This window comes from Protopterus annectens, chromosome 13.part0 (genome assembly GCF_019279795.1).
Source record: "Protopterus annectens isolate FY-2018-M chromosome 13.part0, PAN1.0, whole genome shotgun sequence".
NCBI lineage: Eukaryota > Metazoa > Chordata > Ceratodontiformes > Protopteridae > Protopterus > Protopterus annectens.
This window is the reverse complement of record NC_056747.1, coordinates 330,495,138-330,515,805: the sequence shown is the minus strand read 5'-3', so window position 1 is coordinate 330,515,805 and position 20,668 is coordinate 330,495,138. Positions and strand designations below refer to the sequence as shown.

General features: G+C 42.9%; 1 protein-coding gene across 5 annotated transcripts in view; it reads right to left on the bottom strand.

Moving 5' to 3' along the window:
• The window catches only part of SUGP2 (SURP and G-patch domain containing 2), a 946,851-nt gene that overhangs the window by 674,381 nt on the left and 251,802 nt on the right, over positions 1 to 20,668 (bottom strand). For all 5 annotated transcript variants that reach the window (XM_044053944.1, XM_044053942.1, XM_044053940.1 and 2 more), the window contains exon 4: positions 13,410 to 13,828. In XM_044053944.1, the coding sequence (XP_043909879.1) occupies positions 13,410 to 13,828 (419 nt within the window). The remainder of the gene's footprint in view (positions 1 to 13,409; positions 13,829 to 20,668) is intronic.

Genomic DNA, 20,668 nt, shown 5'->3' with positions numbered 1-20,668 from the left:
CTTTCCACATGCCCTAACCTTCATGCAGCTCAAGGGCAGCAATATAGATAGTGGTTAGGACGCCAAACTCTAAACTTTGTTTGCCTCACAGCAAGCGAGGCCAGAGCCCTGCCTGCTAGGTATGCGCTAGGAGAAATGGAAAAAAAAAATATCCACTTCCTGGCCTAAAAAAAAAAAAGTGGGATGGAAGGACAAAGTTCCTATTGCAACAATGAACTAATGAAACCTCTACTGCTACGGTAAAGCCCACTTACACAACTGTACTATTTTCATTATTAGGACTCCTACTTCAGTAGCTTAACCTATATGGGACAAATACCAGAGCTTAAATAGAAAGGGAATAGGAAAAGTGATCAGTGTCTAGGAGCCCCTGGAGAACAAGTCCTACGAAAGCCTGCTCTAGATATATAGAAAAGATGTGGTTTTTAGTGCTAGGTAAAAGGTGCAAATAGATCACAAGTTGTCTTCTCTAGTATATTTCTACAGTCCACCCAATTTCAAAAAGCCAAAGTAGTAGCCAAAGCCCTGGTATAGTGGGCCCTGACCTTGCCTTAAAGCGTCTTATGGTGAGTAACAAAAAGCAAAAGCACATAACTCAGCAATTTTCTGTTTTAACACATTGTCCCATTTTTTTTTTTTTTTACCTTCGTAGGAAAGAAACAGACAACTACCGTCAGTGCAGTAACAGAGTTGCAGGTGACAGCCAAGGGGTGCACTTGTTTGGCTCTAGATAGGTTACTCATCTTCCCGTTCTCTGTCTCATAGTAAAGTCAGAAACTACTTTAAGCATAAAAGTTGCACTACCTTTGTGAAATATGATATAGGGTTGAATCAAACATCTTTAAGTCAGAGCAAGGATCAACACAATTTCCACAATAAGAACTTCAAAATCGGTCCCACGAGCCAGTTCAAAAGGAAAAACAGTAAAGTTTCTCCAGTACAAAATTAAATCCCAAGGAGCTACCCCCATCACCTACGGAGACAGATATGCAAAATCCATTTCAAATACAGTTTCACTTGAGGCTGGGTAGAAAGGGTGGGTCCATGGGCAGACGAGTAGAGAAAGCAAGAGGATAACTTGGATAATAGTGTAGCTCCAGCACTAATAAAAATATGTTCTACCTTTAAGACCATTGGCTATCTAATGCAAAACATAGGGGGTTTGGATTTAAGCTAGATTAACTCATCAATAACAGAATTAGAGGCCAAAAGTCTTGACCAATATGAACAGATCTGCCAGAGTTCAATGCTGTTGTGACTTGTTCAAAGTCCAGCATGTTTAACTGCCATAATCAGAAGTACTTATGGGGGGAAGCAGCAAGGATTATTGCTACTATTTGCATACAGCAGCAATTGCTGCAAGGGTTTTCAATTTTTAATTATGTTAGTTTACTATACTGATAAAGGAATATCAAATACGGGTGTTTAAACCAAACTTTGTCAACACATGCCAGACATGGCTGAATACCTTTATCTACAGATTTACTTTGTTATATCAGTTCTGTGGCATTCTAACAGGTGTGTTGTACAGTTAAAGGTGGCCATTTATACAGTCACTATTGACCACTGTCATCTTAGTATAGGCAATATCAGTTTCCACACTAGGAGGTTTCAAGATAGACAAGTAAAATATGGTGGCCAAGAGAGAAGTAAATATCTAATCAACATGCACTCTGATGAGTGGTTCTGATGGGGGCTTACATTTATTACACGTATATCCATGTTCAAACTTACTTTTACTCGACTTATTTCCAAAGGATCTGTAATAACCACTATGTTGCAGCCAAGTCAAGCAGACAAATACTCAAGTTTAATGTTTTGATCTGAATTATGGCACCACAACACCACAGAATACACATTCATGCTGCACTGTAAAGTGTGGACTAGACAAAATATCAAAGTAACTGGAAACAAAAGCTCAGTTTAATGAGCAGCAAGTTTACTTAATTATGAAAGGAAAGCAGCGTCGAGGAAGTTGCAGACATTTCATCTTTTACAGAAAAAGTGAGCGCACACAATCCACACACGCACACAATCCACACACGCACACAATCCACACACGCACACAATCCAGTTAGTCTGCCAGAGTTGTCTTTCCTGGCAAGAATTGTGCTTGCAGGTGTACTTGATAAGTCAATGCTGTGTTCCACAAAGTCATGACTTGTCTGCAGAGAGGGTAGGAATGTGTGCCTCCCTGCTTGTTTATGTACCACATGACTGTAGTATTGTCAGTCTTTACCAGCAGTTGTCCTGGATGAAGTAGATCTTTGAAGGCTGTCAGGGCATTCTGTACAGCTAGCATCTCTTTTTGATATGAAGATGCATTTGGCTTGCTGGCCATGCTCCCTGAATACATTTTGCTGCCATGTGGGCCCCCCAGGCATAGTCCGATGAATCTGTTAGTGTCTGCCTGGCCGTGGGTAGAGTGAATGACTGTCCCTTGTTGTGGTGACAGGCCTGTGCCCACCACTGAAACTCATGTTGCAGGCAGGGAATGAGGGTAATTAATGTTTCCAGGCTGTGGCAATGTTGAGTCCAAACACTTTTTAGATACCATTGTAGTTTCCTCATATGCAGTCTTGCATACAGAATTAGTAGAATGCAGGATGCCATGAAGCCCAAAGCCTGCAGAATTTTTCTTGCAGATAACTGGGTCTTTGTTGCCAACATTTCGAAGTAAGAAGTCAGTTGCCTTTATCTGGCGTGAGATAAGCCATCTGGGCAGTGGTATTTAAGCTTGCACCCAGGAATATTATCTCTTAAGAGGGTACTAGTTTTGATTTCTTTTCGTTTACTACTTTACCTAGGGTACACGGTAATCTTTTTACAAACGCCAGATGCCTCAGTAAAATGTCTTTGGTCTCTGCTTGAATAAGGCAATCGTCCAAGTAAGGGTATATTTGAATCCCCCTTTGTCTGCAGAAAGCAATTCCTGGTGCCAGGCATTTTGTGAATACCCTGGGCGCAGTAGATAAGCCAAAGGGCAGTGCAGACAATTGGTAGTGCATTGATCCAGCTATGAATAGGAGGTATTGTCTGCAAGACTGTCTGATTGGGACAGGCAGGTAATGCCTCTTTTAGGTCCAAAGTTACAAGCCAGGCCTTCTTGCCCAGAATGGGCAGAAGCTGCTGCAGAGTCAACATTTTGAATTTTGGAACGTCCAGAAAAGTGTTTAGAATAGACAGGTCCAGTATTGGTCTCCAGGCTTTGTCCTTTCTGGGTACCAGGAATAGTAGAGTAAAATCCTTGTCCCTTCTCTTGCTATGGTACTCGCTGAACGGCTCTCACATAAATGAGGGATGTAATTTGCTTTTGTGCCTCTGCCCATTGATTTTGTGGCAGGTCTGGCATACCTTTTGCCTTTGGCAGGCAGGGTGTGAAAGTGGAACCTGTAGTCCTGGGACACTATATTCAAGACCCATCTGTCCTGGGTGATTATATGCCAATTTTGTGAAAAAAGTGCTAGTTTTACCCCTAAGGGGGCTGCCAAAAGATAAGTGCTTGGTATTGGCAGAGCAAAGTCATTGGGACTGTTTTCTATATGGCTGTGATTGGTCTTCTCCGCTTTTGGAGGTAGAAGCACCCCCATTGTTTAGGCCTGTATGAGCCTTGGGGCTGGGATCTGCCTCTAGTGCGTCTGTATCTGCCTATTTTTGGCCTGTCTGATGTTGGAAAGGACCAATTCTTTGAAGGCCAGTTCCTGTTGAATCTGGGTGGTTGTACCTTTAAGAAATCCTTAACTGTCTGCATAGATTTTGCTTTATCCTCCATTTTCAACACCTCTTCTGCCTCAACTCCAAACAAAGTTATCATGCTGTAAAGGAGCATCCAATAATTTTGCTTTAACATGATCATGCAGATTTTGTTCCTTTAACCAAGCATGCCTTCTAATGACAGTACCCGTAACAGCAGCCCTGCAAGAGGCCTCCAATGAATCAAAACCACATTGCAAAAGTATTCTTTCCCACTTGTTCAGCTGCATGCAATAAATCCTGCATTTCTTGTTATCTGGACATTTGGAATTTGCCAACATTTTCTGTTTTAGCAGTGACATTAAATATTGCTGATATTTAAGCATATGAAACTGACAATTTAAAGCCCTTACAGCCAAGGTAGCAGAAGTGCAAACTCCCCCCCCATCTGTCCAGTGCTCCAGAATCCCTATCAGAGGGAAAGTACAGTTTTGTACCTACCATAAATGTAGATGCCCGAACAGGATAACATCTGCAGTCATAACAAATGGGTTGTCCTGTCGTCAGGCAGCCCTTCGGTCGGCCGGATTGCGAAGTCTGGGTCAGGCCTCGGCTGGTGTCGCACTTCACCCGACATCATCTCTCCTGGTCTTCGGGTATAAAGGCATCAGCCGACGCCATTTTCCTCAGTGTTTCTTGCCCCAGATGCCAGTTGCCCTCTTGGAAAACTAAATTTTGGATAAATGCCAATGCTTCCAAAAAAAATAGCAGGCAAACACAAAAAATAAGCATGTATGTACATATATACAAACAAATACACCATAAGAGATCCCCCCCTAGCTAGCTATTAGGAGGGTAAATACCCTAGGAGTACCACAGAGGGGAAGGAGGGTGGGTAATCCTGACTGCAGATGCTATCCTGTTCGGACATCTACATTTATGGTAGGTACAAAACTGTACTATGTCCTTCAAGGATGCATCTGCAGTCATAACAAATGGGTAGAATACCATAGCCAAACTAGGGGAGGAGGAAGAAGAATTATGGTGTAGTTAGGATCCCTTGCAAGACAGCAGTGGCAAACCCTGCTCAGGATCTAGAATATAGAGGTAAGTTGTAATGCTTGGCAAATGTATGCACGGAGGTCCAAGTAGCCGCCTCAATAATGTCCTTGGTAGCCACTCCTCGTAAGAAAGCTGTGGTAGTGGCTGTAGCCCTTGCAGAGTGAGGTCTTATGTTCTGTGGGATTTGCTTTCCATGGTAGGAGTAACAGAATCTTATGCAATTTCCTATCCATTTAGAGATTGTCTGTTTGGAAATTGCTTTTCCTTCCCTTCCTGTTGCATAGGCTACTAAAAGCTGGTCAGTTTTTCTGTTACCTTTGGTTCTGTCCAGGTAGTAGCGTAACTGTCTATGTACATCCAAGGTATGCAGCAGTCTTTCCCCCCTGTTCTGTGGTTTGGGAAAGAAGGTAGGTAGGTGGATTGCCTGGTTTAGAGACACTCTGGATACCACCTTAGGCATAAATGTAGGGTTAGTTCTCATGGACACTATATTGATGGAAGATTAGGAAGGGTTGTACTGCCATTAAGGCCTGTAGTTCCGAAACCCTTCTTGCTGAAGTAATTGCCAGTAGGAAAGCAGTTTTCCATGATAGGTGTTGAAGATCTGCTGTTGCTGCTGGTTCAAATGGAGGGAGTGTCAATTTTTCTAGCACAAAGTTAAAGTCCCATGCTGGTAATGGTGGTTTCCTAGGAGGTTTTACATTCTTAATTCCTCTGAGGAACTGCCTGAGTAGAGGATGTGAGAAGACAGGGGGATCGAAGCTGTATTCTGTAGAAATAGCTGATGCATGTATCTTGATGGAGGAATAGAACAGGCCTGTATGTAGAAGCTCTGCCAAGTACTCCAGGATGTTAGCAAGGTCTATCTTTGACATCTTTTCCTCTTTCAGTACTCCAAATGACAAACCTTTTCCATTTTCCTGCATAGTTCCTTCTTGTTGAAGGTCTGCGGGCTTCAAGGATAATGTCTTTCACCCTTTGTGATAAATCTGGGTTAGTTGCTGTTAAGTGATGTTCCAGGCAGTCAGTTGCAGAGTTTTTAAGTCTGGATGCATGATGTTGTAGTTGTTCTGAGTTAACATCAAAGGCATCAGGGGTAGTGTCCACGTTCTCCCCAGAGACATGCTCCTCAGCAATGGATACCAGTGTTGTCTTGGCCAATTTGGGGCTATCAGAATTATCCTTGGACGTTCCTCTGATTTTCAGTAGTACCTTGTGCATCAAAGGAAGAGGTGGAAATGCATATGCTGTCAGGCCTTTCCAACTGAAGGATAGAGAGTCCACCTTCCATGCTAGTGGGTGGTATGTCCTTGTGCAGAATTTCTTGAGCTGGTGATTGAGTGGGGATGCGAATAGGTCTATTTGTGGCATTCCCCATTTCTTTGTGATGGCCTTGAAGATGTCCGGGTGTAGCATCCATTCGTGAGCATCCGAGGTAGTTCTGCTTAACATGTCTGCTAGGATGTTTTCTTTTCCCGGTACAAATATTGCCTGTAACTGGATGTTGTAGCTCAGAGCCATATTCCAAATGTCCAGAGTCATTCTGCATAGGGGGTATGAATGAGTGCCTCCCTGTTTGTTGATGTACCACATGACGGTGGTGTTGTCTGTCCTTATTAAATGACCTTCTTTGACGAATGGTCTGAAATTCTGGATTGCTAGTTTTACTGCCAGCATTTCTTTTTGATTTATGTGCAGGTGCAGCTGGTCTGGAGTCCATAATCCTTGTATGCATTTGTCCAGCATGTGTGCCCCCCAGCCTAGGTCTGAGGCGTCCGTTGTGATGGTTTGGCTTGCTTGAAAGTTGTGGAAGGGCAAGCCTGGGTTTGACTGGCATGCTTGAGCCCACCATAGGAACTCTTGTTTCAGGCATGGGATTAGTGGGATTTCGGTTTCTAAGCTGTGCCTGTGTTGAGACCATAAATTCTTTAGGTACCACTGTAGCTTTCTCATATGCAGTCTGGCATGGGGGACCAGGATTATGCATGATGCCATGAAGCCCAAGGCCTGCAGTACTTTTCTTGCTGTTAGTTTGTTCTGCTTTGTTAATGCCAAGAAGTAAAGAGGGAGTTTTTGTTTTTCTGCAGTTAGGAATGCCATCTGTTTTACTGTGTCCAATTCCGCACCCAAGAATGTTCTTGTTTGGGATGGTATCACTCTTGACTTTTTTAAATTGACTGTGTATCCCAGGGCTTGTAGTAAGCAAATGACTCTTTGTAAGTCTTTTGTCAGCTTGCTTTTGTTGTCCGCTTGTATCAGGCAGTCGTCCAGGTATGGATAAATTTGGATTCCCTGTAGCCTGCAATGAGCGATTACTGATGCCAGGCATTTTGTGAATACTCTGGGCGCAGTAGATAAGCCAAAGGGCAATGCTGAGAATTGATAATGCTCTGATCCTGCAAGAAGTCTGAGGTATCTTCTGCAATTTGGTCGTATGGGGACGTGCAGGTATGCCTCCTTGAGATCTAGAATTACCAGCCAACACTCCTTGCCCAGCATGGGAAGAAGTTGCTGTAGGGTCAGCATTTTGAATTTTAGGACAATGATGAATGTGTTTAAGACGGACAGGTCGAGAATAGGTCTCCAACTTTTCTCTTTTCTTGGTACTAGGAAGAGTCTGGAGTAGAATCCTTTGCCCTGTTCTGTTAGTGGTACTCTTTCCACAGCTCTCATCTTTGTTAATTGAGCTATCTGCTTTAGAGCTTCTGTTTTCTGATTTGGAGGTAGGTTTGGCATTCCTCTCTTTACTGGTAAGGTGTGGAAGTGAAACCTGTAGCCTTGGTCTATGGTCTGCAAAATCCACTTGTCTTTTGTGATATAGTGCCAATTTTTTGAAAATAAGGCTAACTTTCCGCCTAAAGGTGCTGCTATTTGTTCCCTGGTAGGCGGTGTCAGAGCCAAGTCACTGTGATTGTCCTGTTGCAGTGGCTGTGTCGGTGCCTCGCTGGTTATTGCCTTGCCACTGGCGTCCTCTTCTGTAGGCACCTCCTCTGGTTTGATTTCTGCCTCTGGCACGTCTATTCCTGCCTCTCAGATTTTGAGGAGTCTGGAAAGGACCAATTTTTGGAAGGCCAGTTCCTGCTAAACCTTGGGGGCTGAACCTGTAAGAAATCCTTAACTGTTTGTACAGATTTTGCCTTCTCTTCCATTTTCTTCATTACTTGCTGAGCAGGAGTACCAAATAGACTGGCCTTATCCATAGGAGCATCCAACAGCTTTGCTTTAACATGATCCGGCAAGACCTGTTCTTTCAACCATGCATGCCTTCTTATAACTGTGCCAGTCATGGCTGATCTAAATGAAGCCTCCAGTGCATCATAGCCACATTTTAAAGAATGGTTACTAACCTGCTGAACGTTATTCACCATTTCTAAAACATATTTCTTATCTAAGTTGTCATCAGAGGACAGTTTCTTAGTTAACTGATCAAGCATAAACTCTTGGTATTGGGTCATATGAAACTGACAGTTCAAAGCTCTAGCTGAGAGAGTAGCAGAGGTGTAAACTTTTTCCCCCCATCTCTCTAAGGACCTGGATTCCCTTTCAGAAGAAAGAGGGTTTTTTGCTGAGGTCGAAGCTACTGCCTTAGGCCCCTGGGAGATAGTCTCAGGATCTGCAAGTGGGGCCTTGCATAGGTGGTGATGAGTGTCTGGTACCCTGTAAAACCTATCTGGTTTGGCAGGGGCTGGAGGTAAAGTATCAGGAGCAGTGCAAACATCATTAAATGCATCATCCACAACTGGCAGAACTGGAGGTATAGCTAAGGGCCTATGTTGTGGTAAGTGTAGAAAGGTCCTAAGCCTTTTTCTTGAATCTGAGAAATCTTGTCCCTGCCATTGGAATTGTTCTCTCATGGCATGCAAGGTTTCCCCAAAGGAAAATTCCTCTGGTGGAGAGGCAGAAGGAATAGATTCTTCAGCATCGGAATCTTCATAAGTAGAAAAAGGAGCCTCTGGATGGTCTGTAATGTCTGAGTCATCCGAAGAATCAGAGGACACTGGCTCTGGGGGCACTGCTCTAGGTCTCTTTTCTGGAGGCTGAGAGGCCCTGTCTGGGTGAGATTGGGATCCCCTAATTAAAGAGATGAGATCCTCTGCCAAAGTAAGCATTTGTGAACTGGGCCTGTGTGAGGGGGGCTTAACAGGCACTGATTTAGCAGTTTTGGCTGCTTTAGCCCTGGCAAAGGCCTTAATAGACATGGCTGCAGGAGGCCTAGCAGCACCACGTGCTGGGGTAGAGACATCCAAAGGGATGGTGTCTGATAATTCAATAGGAACCACATTAGTAGGCAAAACTTCAGAGGCCGATTCAACTAGGGTAACAGGAGCCTCGGTAGTAGTCATGGATTCGGCTGAAGATTGACCCGTTTGCTCGGTTTCGGCCGAAACAGAGACTCGCGGTTTGCTTAACCGTGGTTTCGGCCGAAACCGCGGACCGCGAGTGTCGGTCTTTTTCTTTGCGTTTTTAACAATTTGAGTAGTCTGAGGATCCGACGGCATAATGTACGCAAAATATGAGCCGAAAAACTGTTCAGCAAACTCCGACAGACGCCTAAGCGTTCGTCGGTTGAAGGAAGCACAGGCTAAACAGGCTGCTACGTCGTGGTCTGGGCCTAAGCAAGGTAAGCGGTAAGAGTGGAAATCCTTATGAGGTATTTGTTTCCCACAAGTTAAACAATTATTTACTTTTTCTGACATCGGCTGAGGCAAGAGAGAGTCCTCAACGGGGTACTTAGCTTTTTAGAAGTCTTCGAAGTAGTATTCGGTAGTAGTAATCTCTGGATCTGACCAAACCGGCACTTGCGAACAGCTTCTGCTTCGGGCGCCACACGGCAAGAAAGACTGAGGAAAATGGCGTCGGCTGATGCCTTTATACCCGAAGACCAGGAGAGATGACGTCGGGTGAAGTGCGACACCAGCCGAGGCCAGACCCACACTTTGGAATCCGGCCGACCGAAGGGCTGCCTGACAACAGGACAACCCATTTGTTATGACTGCAGATGCATCCTTGAAGGACATCAGGGTTTTTCGCAGTGGAAGCCTAGACTCCTTTGGGACCTTAAGATATAGTTTTTGGGTCAGCAGCAGGGTTTTTATATAGAAATTTGTGGGAATCTGGAACCCTGTAGTAATCTGTCTGGCTTAACCAGTGCAGGGGGCAAAGAGTCAGGAGACAGGCTAGACTCTGAAAATACATCTACTATGTCTAGAACAGGTGGAACAAGAAGTCTGCCATGAGGTAGTAAAAGAAAGTCTGAGCCTTTTCTTAGATTCTGAGTAATCTTGCCTCTCCCAGTGAAAGTGTTCCCTCATGGTATGAAGGGTTGCCCCAAAAGAATAATCCTCAGGAGAGGCTGAAGGAACAGACTCTTCAGCATCAGAATCCTCACAGGGAGGAAGGGAGCATCCCTGTTCAGAAGAGGAGTCAGAGGAAATGGAAACCTGATCTGAAGATTAATATTCTGCCTCTTGCCTAGGCCTCTTAGGAGGGGGATGGGAACTCCTGATCAAAGTAATTAGGTCTTCGGCCATTTTAAGCATCTGTTTTTAGGCATGAAGTCTGTGCAGGAGAATGCTGTACTTGTTTGTCTTTAGAGCTGCTTTAGTCTTTGCCGTTGAAGCTGAGGTTGGATTTACATATAACTGTGTAGGTCTGAAAACACCCTCAGAAGCCGATGCCTGCTCAAGCGGCTCTGGACCCATCTGAGGAAATAGTTTCTGAGTGTCCAATACCTTGAGTATCCAGAGGCCTAGTCGGCTCCACATGGGAGTCGGAAGCAGCCTGTGGCTCTGAGGTAGCGGGTGTCAGGGGCTGCGAAAGAGCCTCACTGAGAACTGGCGACTGGCCTAGTGGAGGCCTAATCAGTTTTGGACCTCTGATGCCTGTCCTTTTCCTTGCACTTTTTATAAACTCCGGCCGGCTGTTCCGACAGCATTATATAATTAAATCTTCGGCCAAAATAATGAAAGGCAAAATCGCAGTGACGCTTAATAGTGCGTTAGTTAAATCTAGCACAAAACCGACAGCTAGCAAAGTCGTGGTCAAGGCCTAGGCAAGGAATACAGTAAGAATGGAAATCCTTATGAGGTGTTTGCTTCCCACAAGAAATTCAATTAACTTTTTCTGACATCGGTCTGGAGCAAGAAAAAAAAAAGTTTCCCCAATGAAGACTTCGGATCTGAAATTCGGTTTTGAAAATCTCAAAAGTTGGCCTACTGGCACTTGCGAACTGCTTTTGCTTTGGGCACCGCATGGCAAGAAAGACTGAAGAAAATGGCGTCTGCTGCATCTTTTATGCCCCTGGCGCACTGTCAGACAAGAGGCGACAGCAACCGACTCCGGACCAGGACTTTGGAATTCAGGCCAACTGTGGGTAGCCTGCCAGCAGGATAACCCAAGTGTAATGACTGCAACAGTGAAACACGAACATCCACAATTCCTTTCTTATAACTGCTTTCCTCTCACTAGAAATTTCTCTGGCAGCCAGTGTTCTGCCAACCACTGTTTTTAACAGACCTATGTGGGAAGCCCTGGTGAGGATCAGGCAGAATTCTTAGGTACTTAAATGAGGGAACAGTCAGTGCTACTATCATGACGACAGAAGGTGGTTTGATTAAGGCAGTGCAGCATCGAGCTGGACTACAAAACAATTTGGTTTTGCTGTTTAAAATTATTTCTCTTGCACAAAGCCATTTGGAGTGCACTAAGATCAAAACAAACATTCTGCTGAATGGATTTAATAAAGAGAAAAAAAAAATGACAAGAAGATGAATTGGTGAGCAGAGTATTATGTTTGATGCAAGTTACATGAAAGAATATTCTTTCAAAAATGGAAAGACGTCCAAGGACAAAATCTTGGGAGAACGTTAGATAAGCTGGAGGTTGTTGTAGAGAAGTTATTTTCCACTTTTGAAGTCCAACTGCTTAGGTAGCTTTGAAATAAAGTTATATCACACCAAAAGCCGGCAAAAGAAACTACAAAGTTATGAGGAGTTCAATGAAGACAGCACTAGTGAGCAGGCCATTGTCAGATCTAGCTAGATCTGCAATGGTCAGAGAAAAGAGCTATGAACAGCAGCTTCCAACTACTGGACTGCCTTTCCAACAAGTTTTACCATGTCAGGTAGTAATGATGTGAATCCAAGTCAGAGGGATTAAACTATGAGGTGCACTTGGGGATTGATGCAAGTTGGTGAATTTAGGGCTAAAATCACATTACATGAGATGGAAAAAGCTACATACACCTGCTTCCAATATTCCACAACAGCCTCACGACAAAAGCAAACAGTCTACCAATACAAAACACTGCCAAAACATTTCTAACATGGTAAATATTTTAGTCTAAGCCTACTGGTCTAGACGTACTTAGTTTGCAAATTTCAACTCTATTAAATTCTCTCTTTTACAGAATATTCTAACAAAATTTTAAACAAGCGGATTTCAGATATTTCTCTTATTGCAAAGAGTGTCAATGCCAACAAAACTACATGACAGTAAAAGTTAACAGATTTCAATGTAGGGCTGTATAGCTTTGCATTGACAAGTTTTTTTTATTTTCTGTAACCAACTGAAATCAATATGGACATGAATGTTTTCATTTTTGTCAGATGTAACCATTCTAACACTTGCTAAAACCTTGTAACTCCTGAGTTCTGGCTGAAATGGATCCATTGGATCAATCCTTTATCTCAGTCAATCACTGAAAATTAACAGCCGCAAAAAAGGCATACTTCAATGTCAAATACTGCACAATCCAAAAACAAGTAACACTTTTAGAACTTCAATATTACTTCTCTACACAATACAGATGCAACTAAGAATTTTAAACCCATTTCACAGAAGGCAAGCAGGACTCCATCTGACAAGGATCCTACCCAAGAGATGTTCAAATTCATTTGTGAATTATTAACTTAAAATGAATGCAGCTGTACTGGAGTGAAAGATAAAGTCCAGAGGTATGACCAAGGTAGGATGAGCCTCCAATCTAGCTCTGGTTCTCTACAGCTGATGTGAGGGAGGAGAAGAATGATGTGGCTGAACCAGCTTGCTTTTGTTTCAGGACAGGGGGCGGGTGGCTAGACACTCTAGGTGGAACATGTAGAAAATGAGTGGAGAGTGTACCGGATTACATACAAAAAGGAGGCAGGTGCATACATCGCAACAGACCACTGCAAACCAATCCCTTCAGGGCACGAGTAGGGGAATACTGGGGTCTTGAGAAAACTAAGAAAATTCATATGTGGGTGACAGCACCGCTTCTGAGTGGCTCAATCCTTGCATTCAGGAAAATTAACAAGCCAAAGAGCTTTTCCTCAAACAGTGATTAACTGCATGGCAACCAGGATAGGCTTGATGCTCCACGTGGGACAAAAGCAAAAAAGTCAAACTACCCATTCAACCACTTACTGCTCCACATAACTTTGCATGCCCAGTCCACTGCAACAATGACTCAAAGGACACTGCTTCCCCTATCCAAAAGCTCTGGACTCACGGGATTCAAAAGTGTACGACAGTAAAGGGATTCAAAAGTGTACAACAGTAAACATCTCCCCTTAAAGCCTCCCAAATTTACTGACAATCCTCCATGTCATCTACCCTGCCTATAGCACCACCATATTTCAAGTAAAAATATCATGCACAATTGTTACACCTACCTTTACATTCAGCTGCACCGGGTTTTGCTGATTGAGGAGATTCTGTGTCAACTGCCATTTCTTCAGCACTCTGGGCACATGATTTCTTGGCTGCAGAGGGTTTTGCTGCCCGCTTTCTGACAGTTTGCGTTGCAACAGTTTTTTGCCTGCGCCTCTGCCTTCTCTTTAACTCCTTTAAAGACTGGAGAAACAAACCAGGGTTTCTTCGGAATACTAAGGACCTTGAAAGGGATCGCTTGAGCTTAGCCACACGCTCTCCATATACAAGTGCCCGGACTGTTTCCGGTGCCAGCTCATGAGACATCCCAGATGGTACTGTCTGGGCAAATTTGTTTTTTATTGCCACTTTCGTTCTCTGTATTTCTGTAAATTCATTTTTGTAAATCTTATGCTCTTCACTACTTGTATTGAAAAGAAGTCTGTAGATACAAAGAAAAAATAAATATTTAAATACTTTATTAGCCATAATAAATGATGCTATCAGAAATTAAATATTCAGTCATAACAGATATGCAAGAAATAGACATCCTCCAAAGCAGAAGGGATACTGCTGACATTATGAATACCAGACAAAGGTAATTGGGCTACTTGGCACCTATCCCAGTGTACCACAGATACTCCAGGTCTCCAGATGATTTTTAGTACTGCTTGAGCAGCATATGAAAAACAAAGGCAAAAGAAAGCAAATACAGATCAGCTACAATGAAGGGGGAATTATGAGAGGCATCTTCCACTTGTAAGCCTGTTCTCCAAAACAGTAGGACAGAGTCTCAAGCTGATCTAGTCCCATGGGGACTAAATAAACATTTTGGTGACCTGCAATGAAATTGAAAATGACTGAGCAAAACCCATCATAGTACTGTATTATGAAAGTGAATGGAGAACATAACACTCCTGTGGAATATAACCCTTAACAGTTTCAAGGAATAGGTCAGTTAGTGTCAAAAATCTATGCAGGTACATAATTTAGACAGGTCTATATCAGCTTATCGAAAAGTGACAAGATCGAATGCTCTTTGATCGAACCCTAAACATCGAACCAAAATAGCGAAGACATGGAACAGCAGTTTATTTTCTCCAGAGAAAAAAAATTGCCGGGCTGTTTTCGGGTGTTTGCCATTTCCTCCACGGTGGTGTGATCTCGGAGTTGGTATATTTATGTAGGGGGTGTGGGGGTCAAAGCCCCCCTACTTTATCTTGTGTTTTCATTTTTTTTTTTTTTTGTTTTGTTTTTTTGCGGAACAGCGATTTCTTTTCCCCTGGGGAAAAAAATAAATCACTGTTGCATGTCTTCGCTATTTTGGTTGTCCGATGTTTAGGACTCAAAGATAGTTTGCTATCTGCTTTTGATAAGCAGATATAGACCCAATTTAAACCACTTTTGTCCCATTCTGCATTTAACAAATGAAGCAAATTAGATCATTCCTACACATCAGACTAAATTCTGTGACAGAAATAAACATTTATACTTGGGAGATATCCCTTTATTAGACTAGGTGTGTGGGGGTATTAGCCACTCTTTTAAAGACTGGTCTCCATGGTCACTAAAGGTGCAAAAATTGAGTTCCCTCAAATCACACTGACATATGAAACGTTGAGGCACCTGAAAGCATCAATTGCAGAAATCCTAGTTACTACCAAAGAGCAGGTTTATTCAGGACAGGTACTTCAAGCCCACAAAATCCAATTTAAGCAGTAGAAAAGTAAAATATTTTATTAGAAAAGTTTAAGTCATATAGTGCAACTATAGAAAGGCCTTAATTAAGGGAAGCCAAGTAAAGAGCAACTGACACCCTAGTGAAAGCAGATGCAAGATAAGGTGAAGGAAAAATATGAAAACGCCTAGCAATGGCAGCCCCAAAGGATGGCCTGGATCTAGATCACATTCAGCCTACAGTATCCTACAAAGAATGCAACTAAGCGCAAATAACTGCTACACAAATATCACCAAACTACAGTAACATTTTTATTTTATTTTACATTTGTTGACCAGGATAGTCACACTGGATGCATGTACATTTTCAGAGGAGGCCCGGGGAGAAAAGCTCCAAGGGTAAGCAGATATAGCATTACATATTACAGACTATTTACAGAGATTACATAAGTAAGCAAGTTAAACAAGTTGCACAGGTTACAGTTAATCCTGAGCGCAAGTCGGGATTAAATTAAATTACACAGTAAACTGGTTAACAGATTTTTTACACATTCTAGAGAGAGTTAGCCAGGCTTGATACATTGTCATCCCCTTTGGTAAAAACTCTGTACCCATGAACTACCACATAGCTGGTAGTCTACTTAATGCCGAAAATGTGATGAGACCTTGGGACACAGGTGGACAGTAGTCTCTCCTTTGATAATCACATCCCCACAGTGGTCAGGAAATCCTTCTACGTGGCTCATCTCATCACAAAAGGATTCTAATCCAGAAAAAAAAGAGGTCATTGTTCCCCTCTACTCATCACTCATTAGACCCATTATAGAGTACAACGCCCCTTTTGGTATGTACCTCACAAGACATATACAACAACTGGAAAGACCACATAAATACCTCACAAAGAAGATTACTGGCCTCAAACAGATGCCCTATGCAGACCATCTCAAAAAACTACAGCTTTACTCCATCGCATATCGCCTACTCAGGGGCTATGTCTGCCTAACATACAAAGCTATGTCAAACCCAGAGCTGTTTGACATGCTCCATTTAAAGAAATCCCAGTCCCTCAGAGCTACACGCTCTAGGGATCTAAACCTTGTCACCACAATAAAACGAACATGCTGGAAGGATAGATTCCTGTCCCAGAGACTTCCCATACTCTGGAACAGACTACCTATCTATGTCAGAGCTCCTCATTAGCACTCAAGGAAAATCTTGATGATTGGACGGGAAATGGGAAACTCACCCCGGGGATCACTTCTGTGGCTCTGCTCGACAGGGGCACAGGAAAATCATTTTCTTGGGTGGCGAAAGCCAGGGTAAATTTTTTTGGCTAGGCTTCTATGAGCCCTAGAGCCGATAGCCTAGTACCTACCTATGAACATAGCCAGTTAAGTAACAAATGTTGTTTAGAGTCTAGTCTTAAATTGACCTGAAAGTAAGGTAATATCAGCTGGAAGAGAGTTCCAGGATCTACTTAGAGTTTGCAAAGAGAATCACCGGCTGGGTTATTAATTTTGCTAGTCTGAATTAGTAGTTTGTTAGAGGATCGAAGCTGTCTAGGACTTATAGGGGGTGATAATATTTAAGTGCAGGAGTATTGTCTGGATTATAGAGGATTTTATAGGCCATAATCAGTTGGTTACACTGGATTAGGCTGGGTACTTCAAGCCACCCAAGCTGATTTAGATTGATGCAATGATGTGTCCTAAAAAGGCAGCCCAGTGGCAAACATGGCAGTGTGGTCGTAGCAAATTGAGAGTTTAAGGACAGTCTTGTTTAAATTTGAGCGTAGAGGGGTTGCATACAGAAGGGTTGAAAGATGAGAGCAAGCTATGGCAATTTTAGCTAGAGGGGTTAGGAAGGCTTTTATTCTGTAAAGTGACCCTAGTTTTTTATCGATGGTTTTGATAGTTTGGTTAACATGTAGGTCAAATTTTAGATGGTCTATGATGACACCCAATAGTTTTGTAGAGGGGTCAGGGGAGATTATTGTGCCATCATTTGATGGTATGGTAAAAGGTGAAAGTGGTAGACCTATACGTTGGTGAAAACAGCATTTTTGTTTTTTTGGGATTTAGGATCAGACTATGTTCAGAAAGCCAGTTTCCTATTGTATTAAAGGTGGTCTGGGTAGCTGACCACAACTCTACTGGAGATGTGGCTGAGCAAATCAGAGTAGAGTCATCAGCATATTAGATACAGCTGACTTTTGGGATGACAGTATACAGGTCGCTAATGAAGATGGAGAACAGCAAGGGCCCTAGTATAGAGCGTTGTGGTACTCCAAGGGTGTTGGGTAGAAGGTTAGAGAGTTTGCTCTGCCACAGGACAGCCTGCTGTCGACCATTCAGGTAAGATTGAAACCACTGAAGGGCTCCAGTACCTGGACAGAATGTTTGCAGGGTGTGGATTAAAAGTTGGTGATCAACCATATTGAATGCCTTGGAAAGATCCAAGAAAAGGGCTGAGGATATGTAATTATTGTTGCAATTATGGTTTATGGTGTTGGTAAAGGCTAGGAGGGTTGAAGTAGTGCTGTGATGAGGACTGAAGCCATGCCGAGTGTCTGCCATAAGGTGATTCTAGATTAGGTGGTGCATGAGTTGTCTACGAATACATTTTTCCATAATCTTTGTAAGTGGAGAGAGTATAGCTATTGGCCTATAATTGGAGAATTCAGTAGAACTGCCTCCTTTGTGAAATGGGATTACATATCTGGATATTTTCCAGATGGTGGGAATTTTAGCTTCTACTATGGTTCGATTGATTAGTATTGAGATGGGGTAAGCAATAGCATCACATGATTTTTGTAGGTACTCTGCAGGGAGTTGATCAGCAGATAGTGTAGTGGGTTTTAATTTTTTGATCAAGATACGGATAAGTGAAGTGGCGACTGGTTGGAAGCTGAACGTGAGTAGGTTTCTAGGAGTGCTACTTTCAGGACCAGGGGAGCTAGGAGGTAGTTGGCTAGCTAGGGCTTGAATTGTCTCAGTAAAGAATTGGTTAAAACTGTCAAACATCTTCAGGGGTTTTATCACGAAAATAACCTGGAAGTACAGGCCATATCCAGGTTAGATTCTTGCAAAATTATTCAATTATGCCCATGTAAGCTGGTGAAGCAATGTGATGCTGAGATGCATTCTTTACAGAGCAAGTCAATGGCTTCAATTTTCTGGTCTTGAAATAAGCTCAAGGTTTGGTCACCTAGGTTATGTTTATTTCCATAACAAAATTTAACAGAATTTAACAGCCAGAGTGCATTAGTTTTGAACTAGGAAGTTATGTACCCACCATAAATATAGATTTGCTTAACGATCATTGCCTTATTAACAAGTGGGATACCTCTCAAGGCAAAGCCGGATCCAGCATTAGACGGACCTAGGCAGTCTCCTATTGCTTGCTGGCAGGGAGGGGCACACTACCACATTTACTTTTTAATTAAAAAGATAAATGAAGTCTTCTTTTAAGTGTATTCTTCTTTAAGAACCCCCTCTCCATCTGTGCGTGCAATACAGGGTTTACATCCTTGGGTTTACAGAGACGCACTTGCTGCTTGCGGATTCTTTGCCATGTCTGCATGTGGAATTTAAACACACAAGATGTTCCAGCTGCCTGCTTCTTCTGTCAGCTTAATGTTCCATTGGAAAAGTGTGCGACATGGACGATACATCTCTGGTATGTGTGTAAAATGCCCTAGTTAGGGATGGCAAGTTAGCTAACTTGTTCAGGCTCAAACCCTGTACTTTGGTTACAGGAGACAAGAGCTTGAACAGTTTACACCAATTACCAGCTTCAGTGTCTCTCCAGGAAATGTACAGTTTCAAGAGAAGGGAATTTTACTGCTGCTCATGTTAAGTCCATTTTCAATGTGCAACTGTTTTATCAAATGATTGTCACAGTTTGCTACAGATTTTAAAACAGTATTAGTAGCACAACAGGTAGCATTCTTGCTTTTGATGCAAAAAGCTGTGGGTTCTACTCACCATGTACATGGAACGCAGATACTGTTTTGTACTTCAAAGGGGGGTGCTACAGTCAAGTGTGCCCTCCTTTGGATGAGGGTGACTGGTAAATATGAACCTGTTATCGGTTTCTCATCCATTCCCTATTGCAATATTACTGGCTTATAATTTTTTTTTAATCTAACATGGGTGATTTAATCTTTAAGGGCAGGAGACACTGAATCTGTAAATAAAACATTGAAATGAAGTGGTTTGGCAGCAGCAACCCCTACATTAGTTACAGACCTCCAAATATGTAATTATTCAGACAGCCGTCACTTCTGCAGAGATTTACATACTGACCGATATTGGTGGATTGTAATTACAAACGTTCTGAGTGGTCATTTATGGTTGGAATATTTTGAAATTAGCAGTATGTCATTATTGGTTCACCTGCCTTTCTTCAGTGCTTTCAGGAAGGACCCCAAGGAGGCCACAGCTCTGGTAGAGTGGGCTCTCACAGTGTGGGGTAACTTTACCATGGAAGGAGTAGCAGAAGGAGACGGTCTTGGAGATCCAGGAGGCTACGGTCTGTTTGGATACAGCTTTCCCCAAGGCCCTGGGTTGAAAAGATACAAAGAGCTGGTTGGAATTTCTGATGTCTTTAGTCTTATCCAGATAGAACCTTAGTTGCCTGTAAACATCTAGGGAATGGAGCACTCTCTCATCATTCTGTGGCTAAGGAAAAAAGGTACTTAAAGGAATAGATTGGTTAAGTGACCATCCATTGACAACTTTGGGCATGAAGGAAGGCTTAGTGCAGAGAGAGACCCTATCCTTATGAAAAAATAAGGTAACGTGGACAAGCCAAGAGTGCTTGCAGTTCTGAGACTGTTCTGGCTGAAGTAAGGGTTACAAGCAAAACACTTCCAGGTACACATCTTTAATGTGGCAGAAGCTACTGGTTCAGAGTGGGTTTGTAGTAAGTGTCACCAGAACGAAAATTGAAGTTCGAAGGAAGAGGAATGGGTTTTCCTCTGTGATCTGATGTGCAGGACCCCCTTGAGGAAGAGCTTCACCTCTAATCTAGATAACAGGGGAGGATCGAGAGGTAAACAGGCAGACATAGCTGACAAAAGGGCTTTCACTTAAGAAAATGAAAAGTCCGACTTTAGGAGCTCACATGCATACGCCAAAGCTAGAAGTATATCCACCTGAAAGGGGTCCAAGTTGCATTTGAAGACACCAGGTAGAGAACCTTTACCATCTTGATAAATGGAATCTCCTAATAGTATGTTTGCTGGCCGCCTGCAGGAGAGAGCACGTTCTCTGAGTAAAAGGTGTCTGAAAGGGATAAGAAGTTTATCACCCACGGGGTAAGACTGCGGGTTTGCAGGTGTGGGTGGATGACAGATCCCCTTCTGTTGTGTGATGAGGTCCACCAGGTGAGGCAACTTGTGGTGACTGCCCTTGGCTAATAATAAACAGAAGGGTGAACCAGTGCTGCCATGGCTAATAGGGGGTCACCAGCAAGATTGTTGACTTGTCCCGCTGAATTTACAGTAGGACCTTCTGCATTAGAGGGAAGGGGGAAGCATACAGGAACATCTCCTTCCAGGAAATGTTGAAGACATCCACTCTCCAGGCTTGTTATGAGTGGT